General features: G+C 45.4%; 1 protein-coding gene across 3 annotated transcripts in view; it reads left to right on the plus strand.

Annotated features, from left to right (window-relative positions):
- Positions 1-24,207, plus strand: part of SLC35A3 (solute carrier family 35 member A3) — a 41,469-nt gene that overhangs the window by 4,270 nt on the left and 12,992 nt on the right. Inside the window, exons 1-5 of one of the 3 annotated variants that reach the window (XM_068140570.1) lie at positions 6,545-6,925; positions 17,658-17,862; positions 18,908-19,062; positions 19,153-19,275; positions 21,685-21,856. In XM_068140570.1, coding sequence (XP_067996671.1) covers positions 6,890-6,925; positions 17,658-17,862; positions 18,908-19,062; positions 19,153-19,275; positions 21,685-21,856 — 691 coding nt within the window. In that variant the 5' untranslated portion in view covers positions 6,545-6,889. Of the gene's footprint in view, positions 1-6,544; positions 6,926-17,657; positions 17,863-18,907; positions 19,063-19,152; positions 19,276-21,684; positions 21,857-24,207 lie in introns of those variants that run through there. The other 2 variants (XM_068140568.1, XM_068140569.1) reach the window with 2 other exon arrangements.

Here is a 24,207-nt window from a genome sequence, read left to right on the forward strand (position 1 = left end):
AGTTGAATTTAACATCCTCAGGGCAATCAGGAGGAAGTATTCCAAGCTCATGACCCTAGACTTTAGGCGTGCAGATTTTGATCGCTTCAGGGATCTGCTAGCCAAAGTGTCGTGGGACAAAGCCCTGGAGGGAAGAGGGACCCAGGACAGCTGGTCAGTATTCAAGGACCACCTCCTCTGTGTCCAGGAGCTCTGTGTACCAACAAAGAGAAAAGCAGGGAAGAATGCTAGGAGGCCTGCCTGGATGGGCAAGGAGCTACTGGACACACTATTACTTAAAAGGAAACTCTACAGGAAGTGGAGGGAAGGACAGGTAGAACAGGGGGAATACAAGGAAGCTGCCCGAGCAGCAAGAGTCCTGGTTAGGAAAGCCAAAGCAGAGTTTGAGTTGAATCTAGCCAGGGAGATTAAAGGGAACACTAAGAACTTTTACAGGTATATTAATGGGAAGAAGAAGACTAGGGAAGGTGTGGGCCCCCTCAGAAAGGAAAATGGTGACATGGTCACATGTGATGAGGAAAAGGCTGAGGTACTTAGTAACTTCTTTACCTCAGTCTTCACTGCAAGGGCCTCTAGCCACACTCCTGATGTTATGGAAGTCAAAGCCAGGGACGGGGAGGAAGAACTGCCCATTGTAAGTGCAGATCAGGTTCGTGATCATCTGAAGAACCTGAAAGTGTTCAAGTCCATGGGACCCGATGGGTTACACCCACGGGTGCTGAGAGAACTGGCAGATGAGGTTGCTAAACCCCTCTCTATTATATTTCAAAAGTCCTGGCAGTCTGGTGAAGTCCCCACAGACTGGAAAAGGGGAAACATTGCCCCCATCTTCAAAAAGGGCAAGAAGGAGGAACCAGGGAACTACAGGCCAGTCAGTCTCACCTCTGTGCCTGGAAAGATCATGGAACAGATCCTCCTGGAGTCACTACTCGCTCAAAAGAATAGTGAAGAGGTGATTGGGAACAGTCAGCATGGCTTTGCCAAGGGCAAATCCTGCCTGACCAACCTGGTGGCCTTCTATGAGCAGGTGACAAAATTAATAGATGAGGGGCGAGCAACTGATGTCATTTACCTGGACCTGAGCAAAGCCTTCGACACTGTCCCCCACCACATCCTGGTCTCCAAACTGGTGACACATGGGTTTGATGGGTGGACCACTAGATGGATAAGGAACTGGCTTGATGGCCGCACCCAAAGAGTGTCTGTCAATGGCTCCATGTCCCAGTGGAGGCCAGTGACAAGCGGAGTCCCTCAGGGATCAGTCCTGGGACCTGTCTTGTTCAACATCTTTGTGGGTGACATGGACAGTGGCATTGAGTGCACCCTCAGCAAGTTTGCTGATGACACCAAGCTGTGTGGTGCAGCAGCCAGCTGGAGGGAAGGGAGGCCATCCAGAGGGACCTTGACAGGCTGGAGAGGTGGGCACAGGCCAACCTCATGAAGTTCAATAAGAGCAAGTGCAGGGTCCTGCATCTGGGTCGAGGCAATCCCAGGCACAAATCCAGGCTGGGCAGTGACTGGCTGGAGGATAGCCCTGAGGAGAGAGACTTGGGGGTGCTGGTGGACAAAAAGCTCAACATGAGCTCTCAGTGTGCACTTGCAGCCCGCAAAGCCAATCAGATCCTGGGCTGCATCAGGAGAAGTGTGGCCAGCAGGTCGAGGGAGGTGATCCTCCCCCTCTACTCAGCCCTGGTGAGACCCCACCTGGAGTACTGTGTCCAGTTCTGGAGCCCCTATTACAAGAGGGATGTGGAGGTGCTGGAACGTGTCCAGAGAAGGGCCACGAGGATGATCAGAGGGCTGGAGCACCTCTCCTATGAGGACAGACTGAAGGAGTTGGGGCTGTTCAGTCTGCAGAAGAGAAGGCTCTGAGGAGACCTAATTGTCGCCTTCCAGTATCTGAAGGGGGCCTACAGGAAGGCTGGGGAAGGACTTCTCAGGATATCAGGTAGTGATAGGACTAGGGGGAATGGAATGAAGCTGGAGGTGGGGAGATTCAGGCTGGATGTGAGGAGGAGGTTCTTCACCATGAGAGTGGTGAAGCCCTGGAATGGGTTGTCCAGGGAGGTGGTCGAGGCCCCGTCCCTGGGGGTGTTTAAGAGCAGGCTGGATGAGGCTCTGTCCAGCCTGATCTAGTGTGGGGTGTCCCTGCCCATGGCAGGGGGGTTGGAACTAGATGATCCTTGTGGTCCCTTCCAACCCTGAATGAAACTATGAAACTATGAAACTATTTTTTAATTGCTTGCCACCAGGCCTTATTCTTCACCCATGGCTTCAGTTCAGACCCACATGCATGCTGCTTGCACAGGAACTTGGGAAGCTGCACAGCTGGATCACACCCGTAGAGGCTGCCTCTAGGAAGGAGAGGAAATTCTTAGGATCTGTACCTCTTAGGACCTAGAATGATAACATAAGATGGTTAGGAATTCAAGGTTATGCCACTGACTGTTTGAACCTTCTTGTCTTGCATTCATACCAGCTCAGTACACTGTACAGCTGTCTGCTTTTATTTGGAATTGCTAGCTTTCTGCAGCAGCTACAGGTTTGTTTTCATTGTAGGATCACTGTAGTTTGTGTTACTCTGCTCAGAGTAGGTCACCTTGACTGGAGGTAGCTGCATTGCCTGAAGCACTCGGACTCGATTAGTAATTCATAAATAGCACAAGTGTAAGCTGTGGCCAAATCCTGGCTCTGTTCAGAGTCCAGCCTTTCAGTACCTTAAATCAAGCTCCTTCACTGGAACGATGCATCTGCAGGAGCTGGGTTTGGGTAGTGCTCCAGCTCATGGCACTGCACTCTGGCATGCTTGAGGAGGGATGGGTGTTTGAACTAAAGCTGAGAACTGAATGCCTCCTTGCTCACAGAACCTGAATATGGATACTAGGTTCTTTCTGTACTGAACATATACAATGAGTGCAGTGTATGGACTGTTTGAAAAAGAGGCAGTAGTGTATGGACTGTTTGAAAAAGAGGCAGTTAAGGCAGGTTGTATCAAATTTCCATGCTGGCAGGCAGGATTTGGCTTAATGACAGTTATGTCAATATGGAACTATTGCACTACTGTGCAGAGAGTTGAAGTCTTCATCTTATAAGAAATAGTGGGGTTAGATTTGGCTTGATGAGGGCCTGAATTTCCTGACTGGTAAATGCTCAATGTGTGATTTCTTTAATATTCATCAAATCAAATGCTTATCCATCAAAGAAATCTTGTCTTTTGATTCTTTGGTTTGGGATAAAGTGGGTGGGGTGGGCTTAGAAAGCATTTAGCCACAAGCTTCACATTTAAGATTCCCAGTGCCCAGCTTTTCCTGTCCGACTGGAATGGTGATTTCTGTATTGTTCCCCACAAAAGAGTGAACAAACAGACAAAAACCTGTATGAGGAAAAAAAATCAACAATGCTAATTTCCCTTTCTGCTAGATTTTCTATCATCCTGTGAGGAAAAACTTATCTTAGTCTCAAGCAATTTATAACCTAGTCTGAAATGGGTTAATATGTGTGGAATCACAGAATCCTTTGGGTTGGAAAAGACTTTTAAGATCATCAGCCATCATCTAACTACCACGTCTGGTGCTAAACCATGCCCTGTAGCACCACATCTTTTTGTTTTTTAAGCACCTCTAGGGATGGGGTTTCAGCCACCTCCCTGAGGAGCCTATTTCAGTGTTTAATAACTCTTTCAGTGAAGAATTTTCTTCTAATACCCAATCTAAACCTCCCCTGATGCAACTTGTGGCCACTTACTTTTGTCCTATCGCTTGTTACTAGGACGAAGAGAACAACCCCTCACCTTGCTGCAACCTCCTTTCAGGTAGTTGTAGAAAGCCTCCTTTCCTGCAGTTCCCTCAGCTGTTCCTCACCAGCCCTGTTCTCCAGACCCATCACCAGCTTTGTTGCCCTTCTCTGGATCCGCTCCATTAGCTCCATATCATCCTGTAGTAAAGGCCCCACCGTACTCAAGGTGAGGCCACACTGCTGTGTGCAGGGGAACAGTTGCTTCCCTAGTCTTGCTGGTAACAAGAAGCAACAACAGGCCAGGATGCTCTTGGTCTTCTTGGCTACCAGGGCACCTGCTGGCTCATGTTCAGATGGCTGTCAACCAGCACCCCCAAGCCCTTTTCTGCTGGGCAGCTTTGCAGCCACTCAGCTCCAAGCCTGTGGCATTGCATGGGGTTGTTGTGACTAAAGTGCAGGACTTGGTGCTTGGCCTCATTGAAGCTCCTACTGTTGGCCTTGGACATTCAGTCCAGCCTGTCCAGGTCCCTCTGTAGAGGCCTCCTACCCTCAAGCAGATCAACACCCCTTCCCACCTTAGTGTCCTCTGAAAATTTAATGCACTCAATTGCCTTGTCCATGTCTTCAATAAAGATATTCAAGAGACTGGTCTCAGCACTGAGCCCCGAGGAATACCACTTGTGACCAGCTACCAACTGGATTTAGCTCCATTCACCACCAATTGCATTTGTTTTGTTAGACTTGGCAGTAGTGGAATTTCCTGGCTGAGTGATAGGCCGGTGAATCACTGATGCAACCTCCACTATACTCAGCAAAACCTTAGGGTTCTGGAGCAAAGTTGAGGAGAAAGCATTGGTTAATCTTTAGCAGTTATAATTTAATGTGTAACAGTGCTGTCCATAAGTTCACTTACCAGCGCTAAAAATTACCTTCATGTTTAGAAAAAGGCCACAGGTTGTGGTTTAACCCCAGCTGGCAACTAAGTACCAGGCATCTACTCACTCTCTTCCCTCATGTCTGGGTAAGGAGAGAATGTGAGGAGCAGAAGTCAGAAAACTCATCCATTGTGCCACAGACAGTTTATCAGGTGAAGCAAAAGCTGTGTGTGCAAGCAAAGCAAACCAAGGAATTCATTCACCACTTCCCATCAGCAGGCAGGTGTTCAGCCACCTCCAGGAAAGCAGGGAATTGTTGCTTGGGAAAGCAAACACCATCACTTCAAACAGGATCACAGGATGTTAGGGGTTGGAAGGGACCTCTGGAGATCTTTGAGTCCAACCTCCCTGCTAGAGCAAGACTGTAGAACTCAGCACAGGTCACACAGGAACACATCCAGGCAGGGCTGGGAAGTCTCCAGGGAAGGAGACTCTATAACCTCTCTGGGCAGCCTGCTCCGGTGCTGAGACCCTTACAGTAAAGAAGTTCTTCCTCGTGTTGAGGTGGAATCTCCTGTGTGCCTTGTGCTATCACAGGGTGCAACTGAGTAGAGCCTGTCCCCTTGACACCCAGCCCTCAGATATTGATAGACATTGATCAGATCCCCTCTCAGTCTTCTCTCCCAACTAAACAGCCTCAGGGCTCTCAGCCTCTCCGCATCAGGCAGTGCTCCAGTCTGTTCCAGTAGCCCTCCATTGGACTCCCTCCACCAGATCCCTGTCCCTCTTGAACTGGGGAACTCAGAACTGGATGCAGTATTCCAGGTGGGGCAGAGTAGAGGGGGAGGAGAACCTCCCTCGATCTGCTAGATACACTCCTGTTAATACACCCCAGGATCCCATTTGCCTTCCTGGCCACAAGGGCATATTGCTGTCCCATGCAGAACTTGTCCACCAGGACTCCCAGTTCCTTCTTCTCAGAGCTGCTCTCCAGCAGATCACCTGCCAACCTGTGCAGTTTATTCTTCCTTCCCAGGTGCAGGACTTTGCCCTTATCCTTGTTGAACCTCATGAGGTTCCTCTTTGCCCCACTCTGTCTGTCCAAGTCCCACTGAATGGCTGCACAGCCTTCAGGTGTCTCAGCCAAGCCTTCCAGTTTGGTATCATCAAACTTGCTGAGCAGACTCTGTCTGTCCCCTCATCAATGTCATTGATGAAGATGTTGAACAGGACTGGACCCAGCACTGATCCCTGGGGGACTCCACTAGTTACAGCTGTCCAGTGGGACTTGGCACCAATGACCACCGCTCTTTGGATTCTATTTTGTAACCAGTTCCTAATCCCTCTCACTCTCTGCTCTTCCATCCCACACTTCCTGAGCTTTCTCACAAGGGTGTTATGGGAGACAGTGTCAAAAGCCTTGCTAAGGTCAAGGTAGACTACACCCACTGCTCTCCCTGCATCTGCCCATTCAGTTAGCACATCACAGAATGCTATCAGACTAGCCAAGCATGACTTCCCCTTGGTAAATCCCTTCCAAGTGCCTAGAGATGACCTCTAGAATGAGCTTCTCCATCGTTTTTCCAGGGATGGAGCTGAGGCTGACTGGTCTATAGTTTCCTGGAACCTCTTTCTTGCCCTTTTTGAAGACTGGAGTGGCATTGGCTTTCCTCCAAATGTTCCACTCTTCCTTCTTCTTCTACCAGGTCTTTATGCCGAGCATGATGTCACATGGTATTGATTGTGCCTTTGGTCAGCTGTCCCCTCTGTGTCCCTTACCAGCTTCTTCAATCCCAGGCTGCTTGCTGGTTGGGTGTTGTGAGAAGCAGAAAAGGCCTTGAACCTGTATAAGCTCTGCTCAGCAGTAAGGAAACAATCCCCAGGTTATCAATGCTGTTTTCAGCACAAATCCAAACCAAAGTCCATACCAGCTACTATGAACAAAGTTTAGCCTATCCCAGCCAAAAGCAGCACACCAAGATAGGGCTGTGGCTGGGGAGTTAGAAGACATTGCAGGAGCAAGGTCCATCAGTGTTCTGTCGGGCACTGTGATGTGCTTGGTGTCCTTCCCAGGAAAATAGTATTAGTTCACTGATCATTTTAATTTCTCTGAGCAGTTGAAGATACCTTTTTTGCTCACTTTCTGGCAGAAGAATAAGGAAGAAAACTTTGCTAGAGAAGTTGTTTTTAATAGCATTTGTGAATAATACAAGCTCTAAGGAAACCAGACCTTGTTTTTCCCATCGTGAACCTAGCACACGTGGTGCCCAGCAAGGAAAATGAGTAAGAACATGAGAAACAAAAGAAAGAGCAAGGTAAGTCATAAATTAATGAAGGGAGCTGCAGTGGTTCAGTTGAAAAGTGCCACATGCTTGGGGAAGAACAGCAGCTTATAGCTTATGGGAGGGAGCTTCTAGAGATAACAGCTTATAGATGTATAGATATAGCATCTTACAGATAGCTTATGGGAGGGAGCAAAGAAGAACCCTGTGTGGAGTACGAATAAGATGGAAAATGTTATTAGTGACATTTTAAAGTGAGACATGCAAGGTGAAAGGTTTGTTAGAAATGTTTATAAAACATGGTTTCTAATAAAATTATATTGCATAGACATGAAAGGTCACATATTGGAATGAGCTGCCCAGGGAGGTGGTGGAGGCACCGTCCCTGGAGGTGTTCGAGAGGGGATTGGACGTGGCACTTGGAGCTATGGTCTAGTCATGAGGTCTGTGGTGATGGGTTGGACTTGATCTTTGAGGTCTCTTCCAACCTTGGTGATACTGTGATACTGAGGGAAGACTACAGTCTCCAAATTTGGCAGCTAAAATATTTGGATGTGTATAAGATCTTGTTCAGAACCCAGTTCTAGATTCATAATGGTCTGTGCACCCTCAGGAACATAGTTTCATAGTTTCATTCAGGGTTGGAAGGGACCGCACGGATCATCTAGTTCCAACCCCCCTGCCATGGGCAGGGACACCCCACACTAGATCAGGCTGGCCAGAGCCTCATCCAGCCTGCTCTTAAACACCCCCAGGGACGGGGCCTCGACCACCTCCCTGGACAACCCATTCCAGGGTCTCACCACTCTCATGGTGAAGAACCTCCTCCTCACATCTAGCCTGAATCTCTCTACCTCTAGCTTCATTCCATTCCCCCTAGTCCTATCACATCTCAGTACTATTGTAAATACAGAATCATAGAGTGGGTTAGGTTGGAAGGGGAACCTTCAAAAACCACCTAGTTCCAACCCCCCTGCCATGGGCAGAGGCAGCTTTCACTTGATCCAGATGCTCAAAGCCCCATCCAATTCGACTTTTACAGCTTCTCTGGGCAGCTCATTCCAGTGTCTCACTACTCTCATCTTAAAATATTTCTTCCTTGCATCCAATCAAAATCTGCCCTCTTTCGGTTTAAAACAGTTGCTCCTTGCCCTGACTCTACAGGCCCTGGTGAAAAGTCTTTCTGTCTTTCTTAAAAACTCCTTTTAAGTACTGGAAAACCATGATAAGGTTTCCCTGGAGCCTTTTCTTCTCTAGTTTGTACAATCCAAACTCTCTCAGCCTTTCTTCATAGGAGAGGTGTTCTGACCTCTGACCATTTTTGTGGTTCTCCTCAGGACAAACTTTAACAGGTTCATGTCTTTGTTGTGCTGAGGGCCCCAGAGCTGGAGCCAGTATGCCAGGTGAAGTCTCACCAGAGCAGTGGCAGAATCGCCTCTCTTGAGCAGCTGCCTTTGATTCTTTTGATACAACACAGGATTCAGTTTGCTTTCTGGGCTGCAAGCACTCATTGCTGACTTACAGTTTTTCATCCACCAGTACCACCAAGTCTTTCTTCACAGGGCTGCTCTCAAACCCTTCACCCCCCAGATGGTACTGATACCGCCTAATGCCCTAGGGTTGATGTGCAGGACCTTGCAGGCCTGGCTGAATTTCTTGAGTTCTTTCTGTTTATGGAGTTCAACTGTTTGTTGTCTTAGATACTACTTTGTGTTTAAAAGGAAAAAAAAAAGCTCTATTGGGACCCATAGAATATTTGTGGAATAGGATTTTCCTCTGGGGAATGTGGTTGTGGTCTAGACAGTGGCATGTTACCCCTGTGTTCTTCAACCCAGGGAAGAGGACAATGCATGTGCAAAGTGTAGAAGGAAATACAGTAACACTGGATCTTCAGGTTCTGCCAGCTAGCTCTTGCTCCACCTTCCAGCCATGCTTTTCCTCTTTGTTGTCAGCTCACTGTATTTGTACAGGTGTAACATCAGCACTGGGCTTACATTTCATTTGAGAAATACAAGAACACATTCCTGTTTCTTTAGTCTGCTAGCTTGATTTCCAAGCAGATGCCCAGGAAGTGTGTCCTGACCTGTTCCACTGTCTGCCCTGGTTTTCCTTCTGTAAGGCAAACTCAATCAGTGTTTATTTTCTGGTAGAGCCCGTACATAGAACTTGGTGTACTGGCACACAGAACTTAAACTGTGCCTTTGTGCCGTTTCAAAAGGCTGGTTGTCTGCTTCTGTCTGGCTTTGTGTTTTAAATACTGTCTAAGTGCCTTTTACTTGGTTAAGTAATCTTAAACTCGTTCATTTTAAAATGAAACCAGAGGCAGCAATAGTAGGAACTCCTGTAGTTTGGCTTTTTTATTCTGAAAAGCCATCAGCAGTGAATACATTTCACACAACTAGGCTGGAAGGTATGAGGTTTAACAAGGCCAAGTGCTGGGTCCTACACTTCGGCCACAATAACCCCATGTGGTGCTACAGACTGGGGGATGAGTGGCTGGAGAGCAGCCTGGCAGAGAGGGACCTGGCAGTGCTGGGTGACAGCAGCTGGACATGAGCCAGCAGTGTGCCCGGGGGGCATCTTGGCCTGGATCAGGAATGGTGTGGCCAGCAGGACTAGGGATGGAATTCTGCCCTGTGCTCAACACTGGTGAGGCCTCACCTTGAGCACTGTGTGCAGGTTTGGGCCTTCCCTTCAGGGAGCATATTGAGGTGCTGGAGCAGGTCCAGAAGCGAGTGATGAGAGGGGGCTGGAGGGAAAGTCTGATGAGGAGAGGCTGAGGGAGCTGGGGGTGTTCAGCCTGGAGAAGAGGAGACTCAAGGGGACCTTATCACATTCATCAAGTACCTGAAGGGAAGTTGTATTAAGGTGGGGATCAGGCTCTTCTCCCAGGCAACTTGTGACAAGATGAGAGGGCATGGCCTGAAGCTGTGCCAGGGGAGGATTAGGTTGGATGTTAGGAAGCACTTCCTCAGGGAAAGGGGAATCAGGCACTGGGATGGACTGCCCGGGGAGGTGGTGGAGTCGCTGTCCCTGGAGGTGGTTAAGGCAAGATTGGAAGCGGCACTTAAGTGCCATGGTGTGGTCCCTGTGGTGGTGTTAGGTCATAGACTGGAGTTGATGGTCTCAGAGGTCTATTCCAGCCTCAATAATTCTGTGATTCTGTAATCCATGTAATGCCATCACTGTGAAGGTTGGAAGCATAATATTAGCAAGCAATTAATTTTATTTTTTTAAATTTAACTTTCCTTGTGACCAGGTAGGGAGGAGTAAAGAAATAGTTGCCAGTAGAAATGATTTCTGTGTCAAATCTTGATAAATGGGTAGAAATGAACACAGACATTAACTCTGTAGCCTCGTGGAAAGGCCTTATTTCACCATTTTCTGTTACTCTCTGCATTTGCTTTTGATAAAGTGCATCATTGGGCTATGGCCTAGGCAGCCTTTACTTTTGTGCCTGTATAGAATCCTAGGCTTTACCAGTGAGGTGTAAATTGCTGGATGGGCACCTAAGCCAGTACATTTTACCTTCCCTCCCTCACCAAGAGCAGATTTAGATTGGATGTTAGGAACAAGCTCTTTACTATGAAGGTAGTGAAACACTGGAACAGGTTGCCCAGGGAGGTGGTTGAGGCCACTTCCCTGGAGACATTCAAGGTAAGACTTGACAAGGCCCTGGGCAGCCTGATCTAGATGGGGATGTCCCTGCTGACTGTGGGGGGGTTGGACTGGATGACCTTTGGAGGTGCCTTCCAGCCCAGCCCATTCTATGAATCCCTCTGTTTTTTATTAGTATGGACTTGTTCTAATGATGTGTCCGTGATGAATGGACCTTGATTTACAGACATCATAGGTACCCTGAAATAATTTTAAGTGACTTTCTCTTACAGTAAGGGGTGCTAAGTACCTGCAACTCATTGGCTGTAAAGTATTCTGTCACATCTGTTACCTGCTAGTAATTAACATGCATGACTTTTACTGTGGATTACAGTATCACAGTATCACCGAGGTTGGAAGAGACCTCAAAGATCATCGAGTCCAACCTGTCACCTCAGACCTCATGACTAAACCATCCAATCCCCTCTTGAACACCTCCAGGGATGGTGACTCTACCTCCTCCCTGGGCAGCCCATTCCCAAGGACAGTACCACAGTCATTTGACAGAGAGTGTGGTGTTATTTTGACCTGTGAATTTAACCTTTTCTTTTTGTTTTCTTTTGTTCTGTGACTTGCTGGAATTAATTGTTAATTGCTATTTTAGTTGTGGTGGTGTTGGCTACTTCTTGAGGTAGTGTTGGGTGCTTTGGGGTTTTTATTTAGATTCTGATTTATTGTTTCACATTGATACTCTCTTGAAGTTTCAGAAGCTTAAAGGCAATTAATGAAGAAAGTCAGCCAGCTGCAGAAAAGCTTTCTTAGTCATTCTGGCTGAAGTAATGAAATAATGCAGAGCATTTTGTAGTTTGGGATGCTGAAGGAACTTGCAATTGAATTGGTGCAGGAGAAATGCAGAGTCAAGTAAAGGAAATTTGGGTCATTTGCACATGAGCTTTCATCTTTTTAATTTAAAAATCAAATGTGAAAACATGAGATACCCCAACCTCAACATTTCAATGAGTCTGAACCATGCTAATCAACTTACATACTTGGTCACAGAATCACAGCATGGTGGGGTTTGGAAGGCACCTCTGGAGACCATAGAGTTCAGCTCCCCTGCTAAAGCAGGTTGCACAGGACCACATCCAGACAGGTTATGAATATAGGTGCTGCAGAACTGGTCACAGTACTCAAGGTGGGGATAGAATCATAGAATTGTCAGGGTTAGAAGGGGACCTCAAGGATCATCCAGTTCCAGCCCTTCTGCCATAGGTAGAAACACCTCACACTTGATCAGGTTGCTCAGAGCCATCTCCAGCCTGGCCTTAAAAGCCTCCAGGGATGAGGCTTCTGCCACCTCCCTGGGCAACCTGTTCCAGTGTCTCACCACCCTCGTGGGGAAGAACTTCTTCCTAACATCCAATCTGAATCTACCCATTTCTAGTTTGCTCCATTCCCCCCCAGTCCTATCACTCCCTGACAGCCTAAAATGTCCCTCCCCAGCTTTCTTGTAGCCCCCTGCAGCTACTGGAAGGCCACAATAAGGTCTCCTTGGAGCCTTCTTTTTTCCAGACTGAACAGCCCCAACTCTCTCAGTTTGTCTCCATAGCAGAGGATGAAGAGCTTTCCAAAGAGGACAAAGCTGATGCTAGATGAACTCCAGTCTTAACAGTTGTATGCTCACTTCAGCAGGATATATTTGTGTCAGCATGGTGTGCAATTTTGGGAGCGCCTGAATCTGTGGACTTGCTCCTTCCCTGTTGTTCTCGCAGATGCTGTCAAACCGTGCTTGTTGGAAGGATTTCCATAATGTGTCATGTCACTTAAACTATTTGGAAAATATCTCAAGACAGTCTCTAGTCTCTTGAGTCTAACTAAAGAGTATTTTAAAACAAATTACAGTTCTTTCTAGAATCCTTTTTACTGTGTTTTGGATACTAAAATATTTACAGTATCACAGTATTGCCAAGGTTGGAAGAGACCTCGAGGATCATCAGGTCCAACCTGTCACCACAGACCCCATGACTAGACCATGGCACCAAGCGCCTCATCCAGTCCCCTCCTGAACATCTCCAGGGATGGTGACTCCACCACCTCTCTGGGCAGCCCATTCCAATGACCAATGACTCTCTCAGTGAAGAACTTCCTCCTCACCTCCAGCCTAAACTTCCCCTGGCGCAGCTTGAGACTGTGTCCTCCTGTTCTGGTGCTGGTTGCCTGGGAGAAGAGACCAACCCCTTCCTGGCTACAACCACCTTTCAGGTAGTTGTAGAGGTAGTTCTGTCAGATTTTGAGACAACCTACAAATTCTTGAATAGGATAAATTAATAAACTAATCCTTAATTTGCACCACATTCTGTTACTGTAGATATTTATCAGCTCAGAGGTTTATACATGATATCTTTAAAAGTCAAAATCTCAAGGTTAATAAAAGTTCTGTAAATGTTGACTTGTTGCTCATTTAGTAAATCCTGATTAATATTAGAATCATAGAATCACAGAACTGTCAGGGTTGGAAGTGACCTCAAGGATCATCCAGTTGCACCCCCTCTGCCATGGGCAGGGGCACCTCACACTACAGCAGGTTGCTCACAGCCACATCCAGCCTGGCCTTCAAAACCTCCAAGGGATGAGGCTTTCACCACCTCTCTGGGCAATCTGTTCCAATGTCTCACCACCCTCGTGGGGGAGAACTTCTTCCTAATATCCAATCTGAATCTACCCATTTCTAGTTTTGCTCCATTCCTCCCCAAGTCTGACACCCTAAAAAGTCCCTCCCCAGCTTTCTTGTAGTCCCCTTCAGATACTGGAAGGTCACAATTAGGTCTCCTCAGAGCCTTCTCTTCTCCAAACTGAACAACCACAACCCTCTCAGTGTCTCCTCATAGGAGAGGAGCTCCAGCCCTCTGATCATCCTTGTGGCCATTCTCTGGACACATTCCAGCATGTCCAGATCCTTTTTGTAACAGGAGCTCCAGAATTGTGTACAGTACTCCAAGTAGGATCTCACCAGAGTGAGATCACCAGAGAAGGGGAGAATCACCTCCCTTGACCTGCTGCCCACACTTCTCTTGATGCAGTTCAAGGTCTGGTTGGCTTTCTGAGCTGCAAGTGCACGCTGGTGGCTCATATTGAGCTTGTCATCCACCAAATATTACTGACTTTCATTAAGAATGGATAGAGGAAAATAAAATGTGATATGCTTACTGTTCATTAAGTCAAATTGATTGTGTTCCTTTGGCCCATCTGCACACATTAGAATTTAGAAGCATTTTAGGAGGGAAAGTGTTGTATAAAAAAATATAAAATAAGAAATTGCAGTCTGTGAGGGAGAAGTTACTAAGGTTAAAATCAGCAGGTCAGAAATATATTCATTTCATCTGAGTGAATGCTATGAAATAGAAATGTGGTTTTTCCACTTCAAAAACATCTGCTTCCTTTGCACAGATGTTTCTTGGACTTTGCACGTTCTGATACTTGGAGCCCCTGGTATTACTTCCTCTATAGATCATTTTGTTTTCTTGTGAGTCTGTAGCACCTTTCCAGGATGCTGTTCCTTGATGCTTTTAAGGAGAACAGCCCTTCACATAGTTTTCTCCACGTGCATGTACCGAGTGTGAACGTGGTGTGGGCGTAAATTCCATCTCTGCTTACTCCGTGGGCTCTATAAATCTGCCTTTGGTGTTTTCCCCTGCCACCCATATTGCTGGCTGCAGGATGTGTCTGCACCACACACACAACAAAGTACACAGAAGAGGTTTACTTTTTCTTATATACCTAGTGTAATGAAAGAATAATGACCTCCTCACTGAGTGAACAGATGTGACAGGCCACGTTTCAGTCAGTGAGTTGCCGGTACTTTGCACCTCTCTTCAATATTCACCAAGTTCATGTGGGCACTCAACTTCCAGGCTTTGTATTAGCAAACCTAATCTGCAACAGATGCAGCCTGCAGAGTACTCAGTGGTTTGTGCAAAGTTCAGCTAGAAGCCTGGTGATAACTGTACAGGAAATGCATTGGGAACCTTCATTTCATTATTGATTTAAGACAAAGCGTGGGCTGTTAGTGAGGAGAATAGTTCATTTAGTGTATGAGTGCAGAGTCTGTTGCAGTGAGGGTAATGGGAACTCATGGCTTGAAGAGAGCAATTACACCTCTGATAAGAATCTGTAAATCTAAACCCCTTGTGAAGCTGCGTTTGAAGACAGTTAAAATGTTTGAAGCTCTGTGCTTGGCTTGTTTTCTGGATCCTGTTCCCAGTTTGCACTAAATTCTATGAACTGATGTGCAGCTCTCATAAAGATCAAGGGAGAGGGAGCAGGAGAACTGATAAGACACAATGTGTGCACAGCAGAGGGTGGTTGTTTAGTTAGCGTACGTGAGTATCAGGACTCTCTAGTTCCTGTTCTGTGAACCAACTGCTTGTAAGTACAGCACAAAACTTCATACACTTGCTCTCTTCACGCCAGTCTTGCTGACCACTGACAGGACAGCTTGTAACAAGTATCTTTCTTTGAGCCATCACACTGGACGCCTTTAAGTCTACTTTTTGAGAACTTTGGAAACTCTGAAGCTGAAATTTGTGAGTCACGGTAAAGCAATATTTCTTGCTACTGGCAGCATTTTGAGACACATTGTCTGGGGAAGGCTCCTTTCATATAATGATTACTAATGAGGGCAAGACTGTAGTTGAAGATGAGACTGTGGTATGTATGGGTTTGCTAAGCTGTTGTGCTTTTCGTGTGTTGTCATGCTAGGTGCTTTGATGATCACTTGTAAGCTTTTTAACTGCTTGCTAACTAGTTGATTGCATCGTGGCAGGAAATTCATACAACATTGTGTTCTGATCTTATGACCTATTTTGAAACTTGAGGAATTGCTCTATGAACATTTTGAACGCTTGTAAAACCTTTGGTCTCTTCACCGGCTCACAGAGTGCAGGAGTTTGGATCCTACCACAAGAGAGATCTGTATTCTCACACTGAAGGCCAAAAAGTTAAGAAACTTATTTAGCTGTAGGTGTCTCAATACTAAAATAGGAGGTGGATGGAAAAGGTGGAAGGAATTGTTTGTGCAAGCTGGCTCACATAAACGTCTGGTTTGCAATGTCAGGTTCCTGCAGTAGCGTAGGGTAGATCTTTCAATGAAGTTCAGTCCTGTATTTTCTCTCAGTGCATTCTTGGTTTATTTTATTTTTTAATTCTTTGCCTTTTTCTCCCTCTGTCTTGTCTGTGCTGCTGATATTTCTCCAGGGAGTATGATCTCTAACCTTGCATATCCCCTCTTCATGTATGCTTCACGCCTGACTGGAGAAAGTCTATTAATCCTTAAGAGACCAAGTAAAGGCACGTCAGAAATATTGGAATAGCACAGCTTTCCAGGTGCCTAAAAAAAATAGCAGTGAAAAATTGTGACATGCATCTTGAGCTAGAGATGTGCAGTCAGCAAAAAATTGGCTTCAGTTTCAGCTACAAGCATTTAGAGGTACCAGCAGTGTGTAGGAAGACAGTTAGTGCATTGAAACTCTTGTGCCTGTGGGTGTAAAACGTGCCTAGGGACAGCTCTGGTGTATGCATCCACTGAGTACTGATTATGCCATCCTAGACTTCTAAACCTGAGGAGCACCTGCACTGTCTTCATTGTCACTGCTTCCCTTTTACTTAAAAAATGTGTTGGCTTTTAATTGCTGATCTGATTTTACTCTGACTTTCTAAAACACTGCTCTGCATTTAATAAGAGGAGGCTGAGGGGAGACCTCATGGCTCTCTACAATTCCCTGAAGGGAGGTTGTGGAGGGGTTGGTGCTGGTCTCTTCTCACAGGTAATTGGCGATAGAACAAGAGGGAGCAGCCTCAAGCTGCCCCTGGGTAGGTTTAGAATGGACAATAGGAAGAAGTTTTTCCCAGCTAGAGTGGTTAGGGATTGGAATGTGCTGCCCAGGGAGGTGGTTGACTCACCAAGCCTGGATGTGTTTAAAGGTGGTTTGGATGTGGTGCTTGGGAATCTGGTTTAGGGGTGACCCTTGTAGAGTAGGGTTCTGGGTTGGACTTGGTGATCCTGAGGGTCTTTTCCAACCTGAATGTTTCTGTGATTCTGTGAATATGCAGGCAGTGAAGGCAGAAGTAGTTAATGCTTTAAAGAAAGCATAATTTCTTTGTGTCTGGAAATTCTTTATAATATGAAGAACAGCTGGGAATTGTCTAGTATTCTGTAAAGCACTGATGCATTTCTTCAGTTTCCTTGCAATGTATCATTCTTGCCAAGTGAGAATTGCTTTCTCTGCTAGTCTCATGCACTAAGTTACGGCCTTGCTGACAAAGAAAGCCACGTCAGGTTGGTGGAGGTTCCTGGCAGAGATGAGGATAATGCAGCTTCACTAACCAAAGATTTGAGGTAGTCATTGCGGTGTAAGGAAATGAGTACAGTTGCCCAGTCATCTATAGCAACTAATTGTCTTCTGACCAGGATAATCAATCAGCAGAATACGTTTAATGCTTCATCTCATGTCTTCCTGTCCAGCTCTGCTTTCCCACTACTCTCCTTTTCCATCTGCTTCAGGCATACCTCTGATTTTCATTTAGAGCAGCCCAACCCTTACGCTGTCTTGTGCTGGCACTGTGTCATCTGGCAAGGCAGAGGCTGCAGCCTGAAATACTTTGGAGAGGTGGAAGAATAAAATCTCTTCATTGTGGGAATAACTCATTGCAGCATGGGTAGTGGGCCTTCTGCATTACCACAGCATGGGCCTTTTTCGCTTTGAAAATGCCTTTTGAGCCCTCACCTACATAAAGAAATCCACAACTGGCTTCCCTTGGGAGATTTCTCATATGAAGTCCGTTGTTGGGAAGCTAATTATCAGTTAATAGTCCTGATTTTACTTTGTTATTGCTGCAGATAAGAAACATATCATTTCTTTATTAGTTACAATTCTACTCCTCTGATTTGCTTCCCCATCTTCAGCTGTGCATTTGCAAACCATTTCTGAAGTTCATCTCCTTTTTCTTTTGAAATACCAGGTTAGATTTGTTGGTTTCCTTTGGCTGAGCTCCCTGGGTAACTTTTTGAACTCGCTGTTTCCCTTGGGAATCAGTATGTCTGCGGTGTGACCTTTTAAGCCTGACTTTAGGTTTGTTGTGGGTTTGTTTTGTTGTGTTCTCTCTGTTTCAGGAGGGAAAGAGCCAAGCAATGTCTACCAATTTAAAATACCTCTCCTTGGGCATCCTGGTGTTTCAGACCACGACTTTAGTCTTGACCATGCGTTATTCTCGGACGCTGAAAGAAGAAGGACCTCGATACTTATCCTCTACAGCAGTTGTTATTGCTGAGCTTCTGAAGATTCTGGCCTGTGTTCTGTTGGTCTACAAAGACAGCAGTATGTGTCAAATTTTGCCCCAAGTAGTTTCCCTAATCAATATGCTGTATTGTAGTGGCAACTGCAAAGCAGCCATGTGAGTACAGGTGTACAGCAAAGCTTTTCCTTTCTCCTCATGTAAGAAATAGTCTTGGGAAGATACTAATCATATTTCACCCCTCAAGACACAGTACAAGAGGCTGTGTACTTGCTGAAGAGACTTCTCTTCAAAGAAGTGTGGATACCAAGGAGAGGAAGAATACATTGTCCACTAGCAGCTTGAAGCTTGTGGTTTTCACAGGCATGTGGAGGAGTAGGAAAAAATGAAAAGGTGTCCAAAGCATGAGTGGTAATTTAGAAGCCTATAATAAACAACAGATGCAGAAGAGAAGTGATTTCCTTACTACAGGAAGAGCTACAGTTTTTAGCTCAAAGAAACCTACAAAAGGCATATTCAGATTTACTCTGGTTCTTATTTTGTGCCTTTTATACTCTATCTGGTGCTTGGATCTTCAACAGCTTAAAAAAACCCATTGCCTGTGCATAAATATTGGTGACTGTAGGCTTCTAAATGTGCACTTTTTAGGTGATACTCCTTTAATGTGCCATCTTCAGATATGGATGTGGTTTCAGTAAGCTTCACTGAAAGTATTTTGAGTAGTTCTGCTAGTCCTGATATTCCAGGCTACATGAAGATGTTTTGCAGCCTTTTGTTCCTTACATATATCAGGCTTTTGAAAGTCAGACAACCATAGATAGTATCCTGTTAGCAGTGATAGCTCTAGGAAGCTGTCAGTGATCTCAAGATCACAAATCACAGGATGTTAGGGGTTGGAAGGGACCCAAAGAGATCATTGAGTCCAACCCCCCTGCCAGAACCAGACCACAGAGCAGGTCACATAGGAGTGCATCCACACGGGTCTTGAAAGTCTCCAGAGAAGGAGACTTCAAGAACAGAACAGAGCATTGCTATCTCTTTGGGGGTTTTGTTTGATTTGGGTTTGTTGGGGGTTTTTTGCCTCTCCTTTTAGTGAATGTCTGTTTCTTTTATTGTTTCTTTGGGTAGAGTGCAATTTACGGACTCTGAACAGAGTGCTGCATGATGAAATACTTAATAAACCCATGGAAACTCTTAAGCTTGCTATTCCTTCAGGAATTTATACTCTTCAGAATAACTTGCTGTATGTAGCATTGTCAAACCTAGATGCAGCCACGTACCAGGTATTGCACCTTTGGATTTCTCTGTAAGTTTCAAACCTGTCCCCCTTCCCTGTGCATGACTCCCTGGTAACTGTTTCTGGGTTCTCCTAGGTCACGTATCAACTGAAAATCCTTACCACAGCATTGTTCTCTGTGTCCATGTTGAGCAAGAAATTGGGTGTATACCAGTGGCTTTCATTAGTGATATTGATGACAGGAGTGGCATTTGTGCAGGTAAATATTAACAGGAGGTTTGTGTTGGTTTAATGTGTTTGTTCAAGGAACATGAATTTCTATACTGGTTGTACAGCATTCTGATTGTACCAGCTGCACGTGAAGGGCAGAGTATAGTTGGGAGCTACAAATCACAACCAGCCAGGGATAGAGGACACCAGAAATTATTTGAAGGCAAAAGATGACACCTTGTTGGTGCCCCAGAGCTTTATTGTAGAATGTGACAGGGCCCCTGGAGCAACCCGCAGTGACAGCAGTGTTTATTAGCACACTTCTTCAGACCTTAGGGATTCACAGATAATAGAATCATAGAATGGTCTGGGTTGGAAGGGACCTCAGAAAGTATCACAGAATCATAGAGTTGTCAAGGCTGGAAGGGACCTCAAGGATCAGCTAGTTCCAACCTCCCTGCCATGGGCAGGGACACCTCACACTACAGCAGGTTGCTCAGAGCTACATCCAGCCTGGCCTTCAAAACCTCCAGGGATGAGGCTTCCACCACCTCCCTGGGCAGCTTGTTCCAGTCTCTCACCACCCTCATGGGGAAGAATTTCTTCCTAACATCCACCCTGAATCTACCCACTTCTAGTTTTGCTCCAGGTCATCCAGTCCAAACCCCTCTGCAGTCAGCAGGGACATCCCCAACTAGGTCAGATTGCCCAGAGCCCTGCCCAGCCTCACTTTGACTATCTCCAGGGATGGTGCCCCAACCACCTCCCTGGGCAAACTGTTCCAGTGTTCCACCACCCTCATGGTGCAGAACTTGTTCCTAACATCCAATCTAAATCTGCTCTGCTCTAGTTTGAAGCCATTGCCCCTCATCATGTCACTGCAGGACTTTGTTAAAAAAGATCTTCTGTGCCAACACAGTCCTGCTGCTCATCTTGCAAATAGAATAGAATAAACCAGGTTGGAAGAGACCATCAAGATCATCACGTCCAACCTATCACCCAACACCACCTAATCAACTAACCCATGCAACCAAGCACCCTGTCAAGTCTCCTCCTGAACACCTCCAATGACGGCGACTCCACCACCTCCCCAGGCAGCCCATTCCAATGGGCAATCACTCTCTCTGTGTAAAACTTCCTCCTGACCTCCAGCCTGAACTTCCCCTGGCGCAGCCTGAGACTGTGTCCTCTTGTTCTGGTGCTGGCTGCCTGGGAGAAGAGACCAACCTCTGCCTGTTTACAACCCCCCTTAAGGTAGTTGTAGAGAGCAATAAGGTCACCCCTGAGCCTCCTCCTCTCCAGGCTAAGCAGCCCCAGCTCCCTCAGTCTCTCCTCATAGGGCTTGTGTTCCAAACCCCTCACTAACTTTGTTGCCCTTCTCTGGACTCATTCCAGCAAGTCAACATCCTTCCTAAACTGAGGGGCCCAGAACTGGACACAGGACTCGAGGTGTGGCCTAACCAGTGCAGTGTACAGGGGCAGAATGACCTCCCTGCTCCTGCTGGCCACACTGTTCTTAATGCAGGCCATTCAACCTGCACATTTACTTGGATTTTTCAAGAGGCAAATTTGGCCTCCCTTCTAAATAGTGCAGATGCAGGCCTTTGAAGCTTTCAGAGGGCAGGATCATGGGACAGGAGACTGTTAGAAGTATGTTTAGCTTAGAAACTTACTTTTTTTGACTTAAGGATTTGAAGAAAATGTGAGGATTGTTACAGAATCCTCAAATTTAATAACTAATAACGAGACCAAACCATTCTGATGGTAACTAGCATACTTTTTCAGTCTGTTTTGTCTATAGCATTCCCTTTTATTCTGTTAGCATTAGAAAAAATGGCAGACTTTAGCTTAATAAATATCATCTTGTTTGAGTTGCCTGCGTAGTCACTGAAGAGCACATGCAAAAGACAATTCATCCCATCTTAAAGCTGGTGCAAGTGGTTTGCTAACTGTGCTTGCATTGCAGGTAATTAATTGTTGGGTGGCAAATGCTGGTGCCTGGTTGCCCAGGGAGGTGGTTTGGGCCCCTTCCCTGGAAATAGTCAAGGTGAGGCTCAACGAGGCCCTGGGCAACCTGATCTAGTTGGGGATGTCCCTGCTGAGTGCAGGGAGGTTGGACTGGATGACCTTTGGAGGTCCCTTCTGGCCTGGATCATTGTATGATTCTATGAATGACCATGACTAAGTCATGCTTTGATTCAGAACTAATTCCAGCTTATAAATGCTGGACTGAAAATCAAATTGATGGGTGTCCTCCCAGTTCAGAGACAGAGTTACTCCTTATAAAGAGAAATTACAGCTTTGTAGTCCTTTGTAACTATTTATGATGCAAAATACCAAACTCTATTAGCCTGTGATTGTATTTAGGAACTGTTACTGTTGGTAGCAAACAAAATTGTGTTTTATAGATACAGCTTTATTGTATTGGTGAATTTTGTGTTACTGTGTTTAAATCCAGTGGCCTTCAGACTCTCAAGAAACAGCTGCTAAGGAACATTCAGCAGGGTCTCAGTTTGTAGGCCTGATGGCAGTTCTTATAGCATGCTTCTCCAGTGGATTTGCTGGGGTTTATTTTGAGAAGATTTTGAAGGAAACTAAGCAGTCTGTGTGGATCAGAAACATTCAGCTCGGTAAGTTGAATTTTAGTCCTCTCATTCTGAAGCATTAAGACCAATGTCCAGAATGACATCTATCAGTGAAAAATGCCACCAACATTTTAGTGTTTAGCATAAATATGCCTTGAAAACTAAGAGTATAAGCTTTGCTAGATGGAATTCTAGCAGCTGCTTTCTGATTTCAACCTCATCCTTGATGTAATTTGCTTGTAGACTGTCTGTAAGTTCGTAGAGAATCTGTTGATTGAATTCGTATTGAACATTTTCCAAAGGCTGTTACCTTATGCAGGATTCTGTACATCCTCTGTCTTTAAAAGTTACTCTATTTCACACTCATTAATCAGACCTGATCAATGTAGGCAGTATTCCTTTTTCCTGTTTTAAAACTGGTTTTTTGTCGTTGAGAGGACAGGTACATTAAAACAAAATATTCTGTTTCTGAGTCAGTGGGGTTTAGGTGGTTTTAACTTCCTCCCCCCCACTTCTTTTTCCTGGGTAGGCAATTTTTATAGCTTGCTGCTTTTCATATAAAAGACTTGCTTTGCTTTTGAATGAAATTGAGATCATTAATTACCATTTCAGTACACAGATCAGTCTGTATAATCACTGGAGAGGGGCAGATGCAAAAGGCAGTTCATTACAAGTTTTTTAATGCCTTTAAGTGTGCTTAACCTTTTCTTTCTTCAAAATATTTCTTTGAAACCCTAGATATTAATGGCAACAGAGTTGATCCCTTTTCCATGAATGAGATTTCCCTCACTTCAATCTTAACCTATTCACATGGTATCAGCAATATGTTTCTTGTTCCTGTTTTGCAACAGAAAAACATTGATGGAATTGCCCTTCTCTCTCCAATGAAATAGTATCATAGTATCAGTCAGGGTTGGAAGGACCACAAGGATCATCTAGTTCCAGCCCTCCTGCCATGGACAGGGACACCCCACACTAGATCAGGCTGGCCAGAGCCTCATCCAGCAAGGAGTAATAATTTATTGCATATTTTAATAAATGCTTTTAGCAGAATGTGAAATTTCCAGCACCTCTAGAACAGCCTCTTGATCAAATCCACAGGGCTGGAGAATAAACTCATGAGGATGAGTTTATTTGGTGGAGCGGGATTGTGTACTATATGAAGTACAACTAAAACCAGGAGATGCTGTTGGGGGGTTTGTAGTTAGATTGTTGGCCCAAAACTGGTATGGTCAGAAAATACCTAATTACAGGCAATATTCTTTCTTTTCCTGTTGCTGTGCTTTAACTACAGATGTTCTCAGTTAAAAATACAGAACTGCATTTCCTTTGTATTTTAATATATTTATGTGTCCATCATATTCTGAGGACAGAGAAGGGGATCAAAACCTCTACTTACTTGCCTGCTAGTGTTGATTGAAATTCTGTATATTAAATCTAAGTTTTCTGGGACAAGATGTAGGGCATCTATGAGGAAAGACTATGAGGGAATTTTGGAGGCAGGAAAGGGTGGGTAGCTGTGGCTTAGCCCAGGGTTTTAAGGTAAGATCTCGTGCTCTGGATGGAGCTACAATTTAAAGCCTGTTGCCAAGGAGAGCTTATTACTCTCAATTCCCATGCTGAAAGCACTTCAGTGGGCAACAACGCAGCTAGCTGAAGCAATTCCTGATTAAAGGTTCATAACTGTTGAAAAATCAACAGATGCTGTAAAAGTTCTCCAGATCTTCACACAAAAAATGTCTCAAACTATTTTTCTGCAGATGTGTGGAAACCATGAAGTTCACCTGGTTGTGATAGGTAGCCTGGTCATATATTGACTGTTCCAGTAATTGCTTTGTGTGAGATCAAAACAGACTAAACACAAACTGGTAACTGACTGTGACACATGAAGACCTAAACATCTGTGGCAATAGTGAGAATCAAATCAGCTTTTTTTGGTGTGGTTTTTCTTTTTTTTTAATTTGTTTTTTCATCAGTGAGTTTAAAATTGGCCTCAGTACCACACTCAGTAGATTATATTGGTTATTAAAGTTGTGCTCAGGTCAAAAATGAAATTTCACAGTATCACAGTATAACTAAGGTTGGAAGAGACCTCGAGGATCATCGAGTCCAACCTATCAACACAGACCCCATGACTAGACCATGGCACCAAGTGCCACGTCCAACCTCCCCTTGAACGCCTCCAGGGATGGTGACTCCACCACCTCCCTGGGCAGCACATTCCAATGTGCTCGGTGAGGAACTTTCTCCTCACCTTGAGCCTAAACCTCCCCTGGTGCAGCTTGAGACTGTGTCCTCTTGTTCTGGTGCTGGTTGCTAGAGAGAAGAGACCAACCCCTTCCTGGCTACAACCTCCCTTCAGGTAGTTGTAGAGGGCAATGAAGTCATCCCTGAGC

This window comes from Melanerpes formicivorus, unplaced genomic scaffold (genome assembly GCF_026170545.1).
Source record: "Melanerpes formicivorus ecotype bairdi unplaced genomic scaffold, bMelFor1.0.p_v2 SCAF_7, whole genome shotgun sequence".
Classification (NCBI taxonomy): Eukaryota; Metazoa; Chordata; class Aves; order Piciformes; family Picidae; genus Melanerpes; species Melanerpes formicivorus.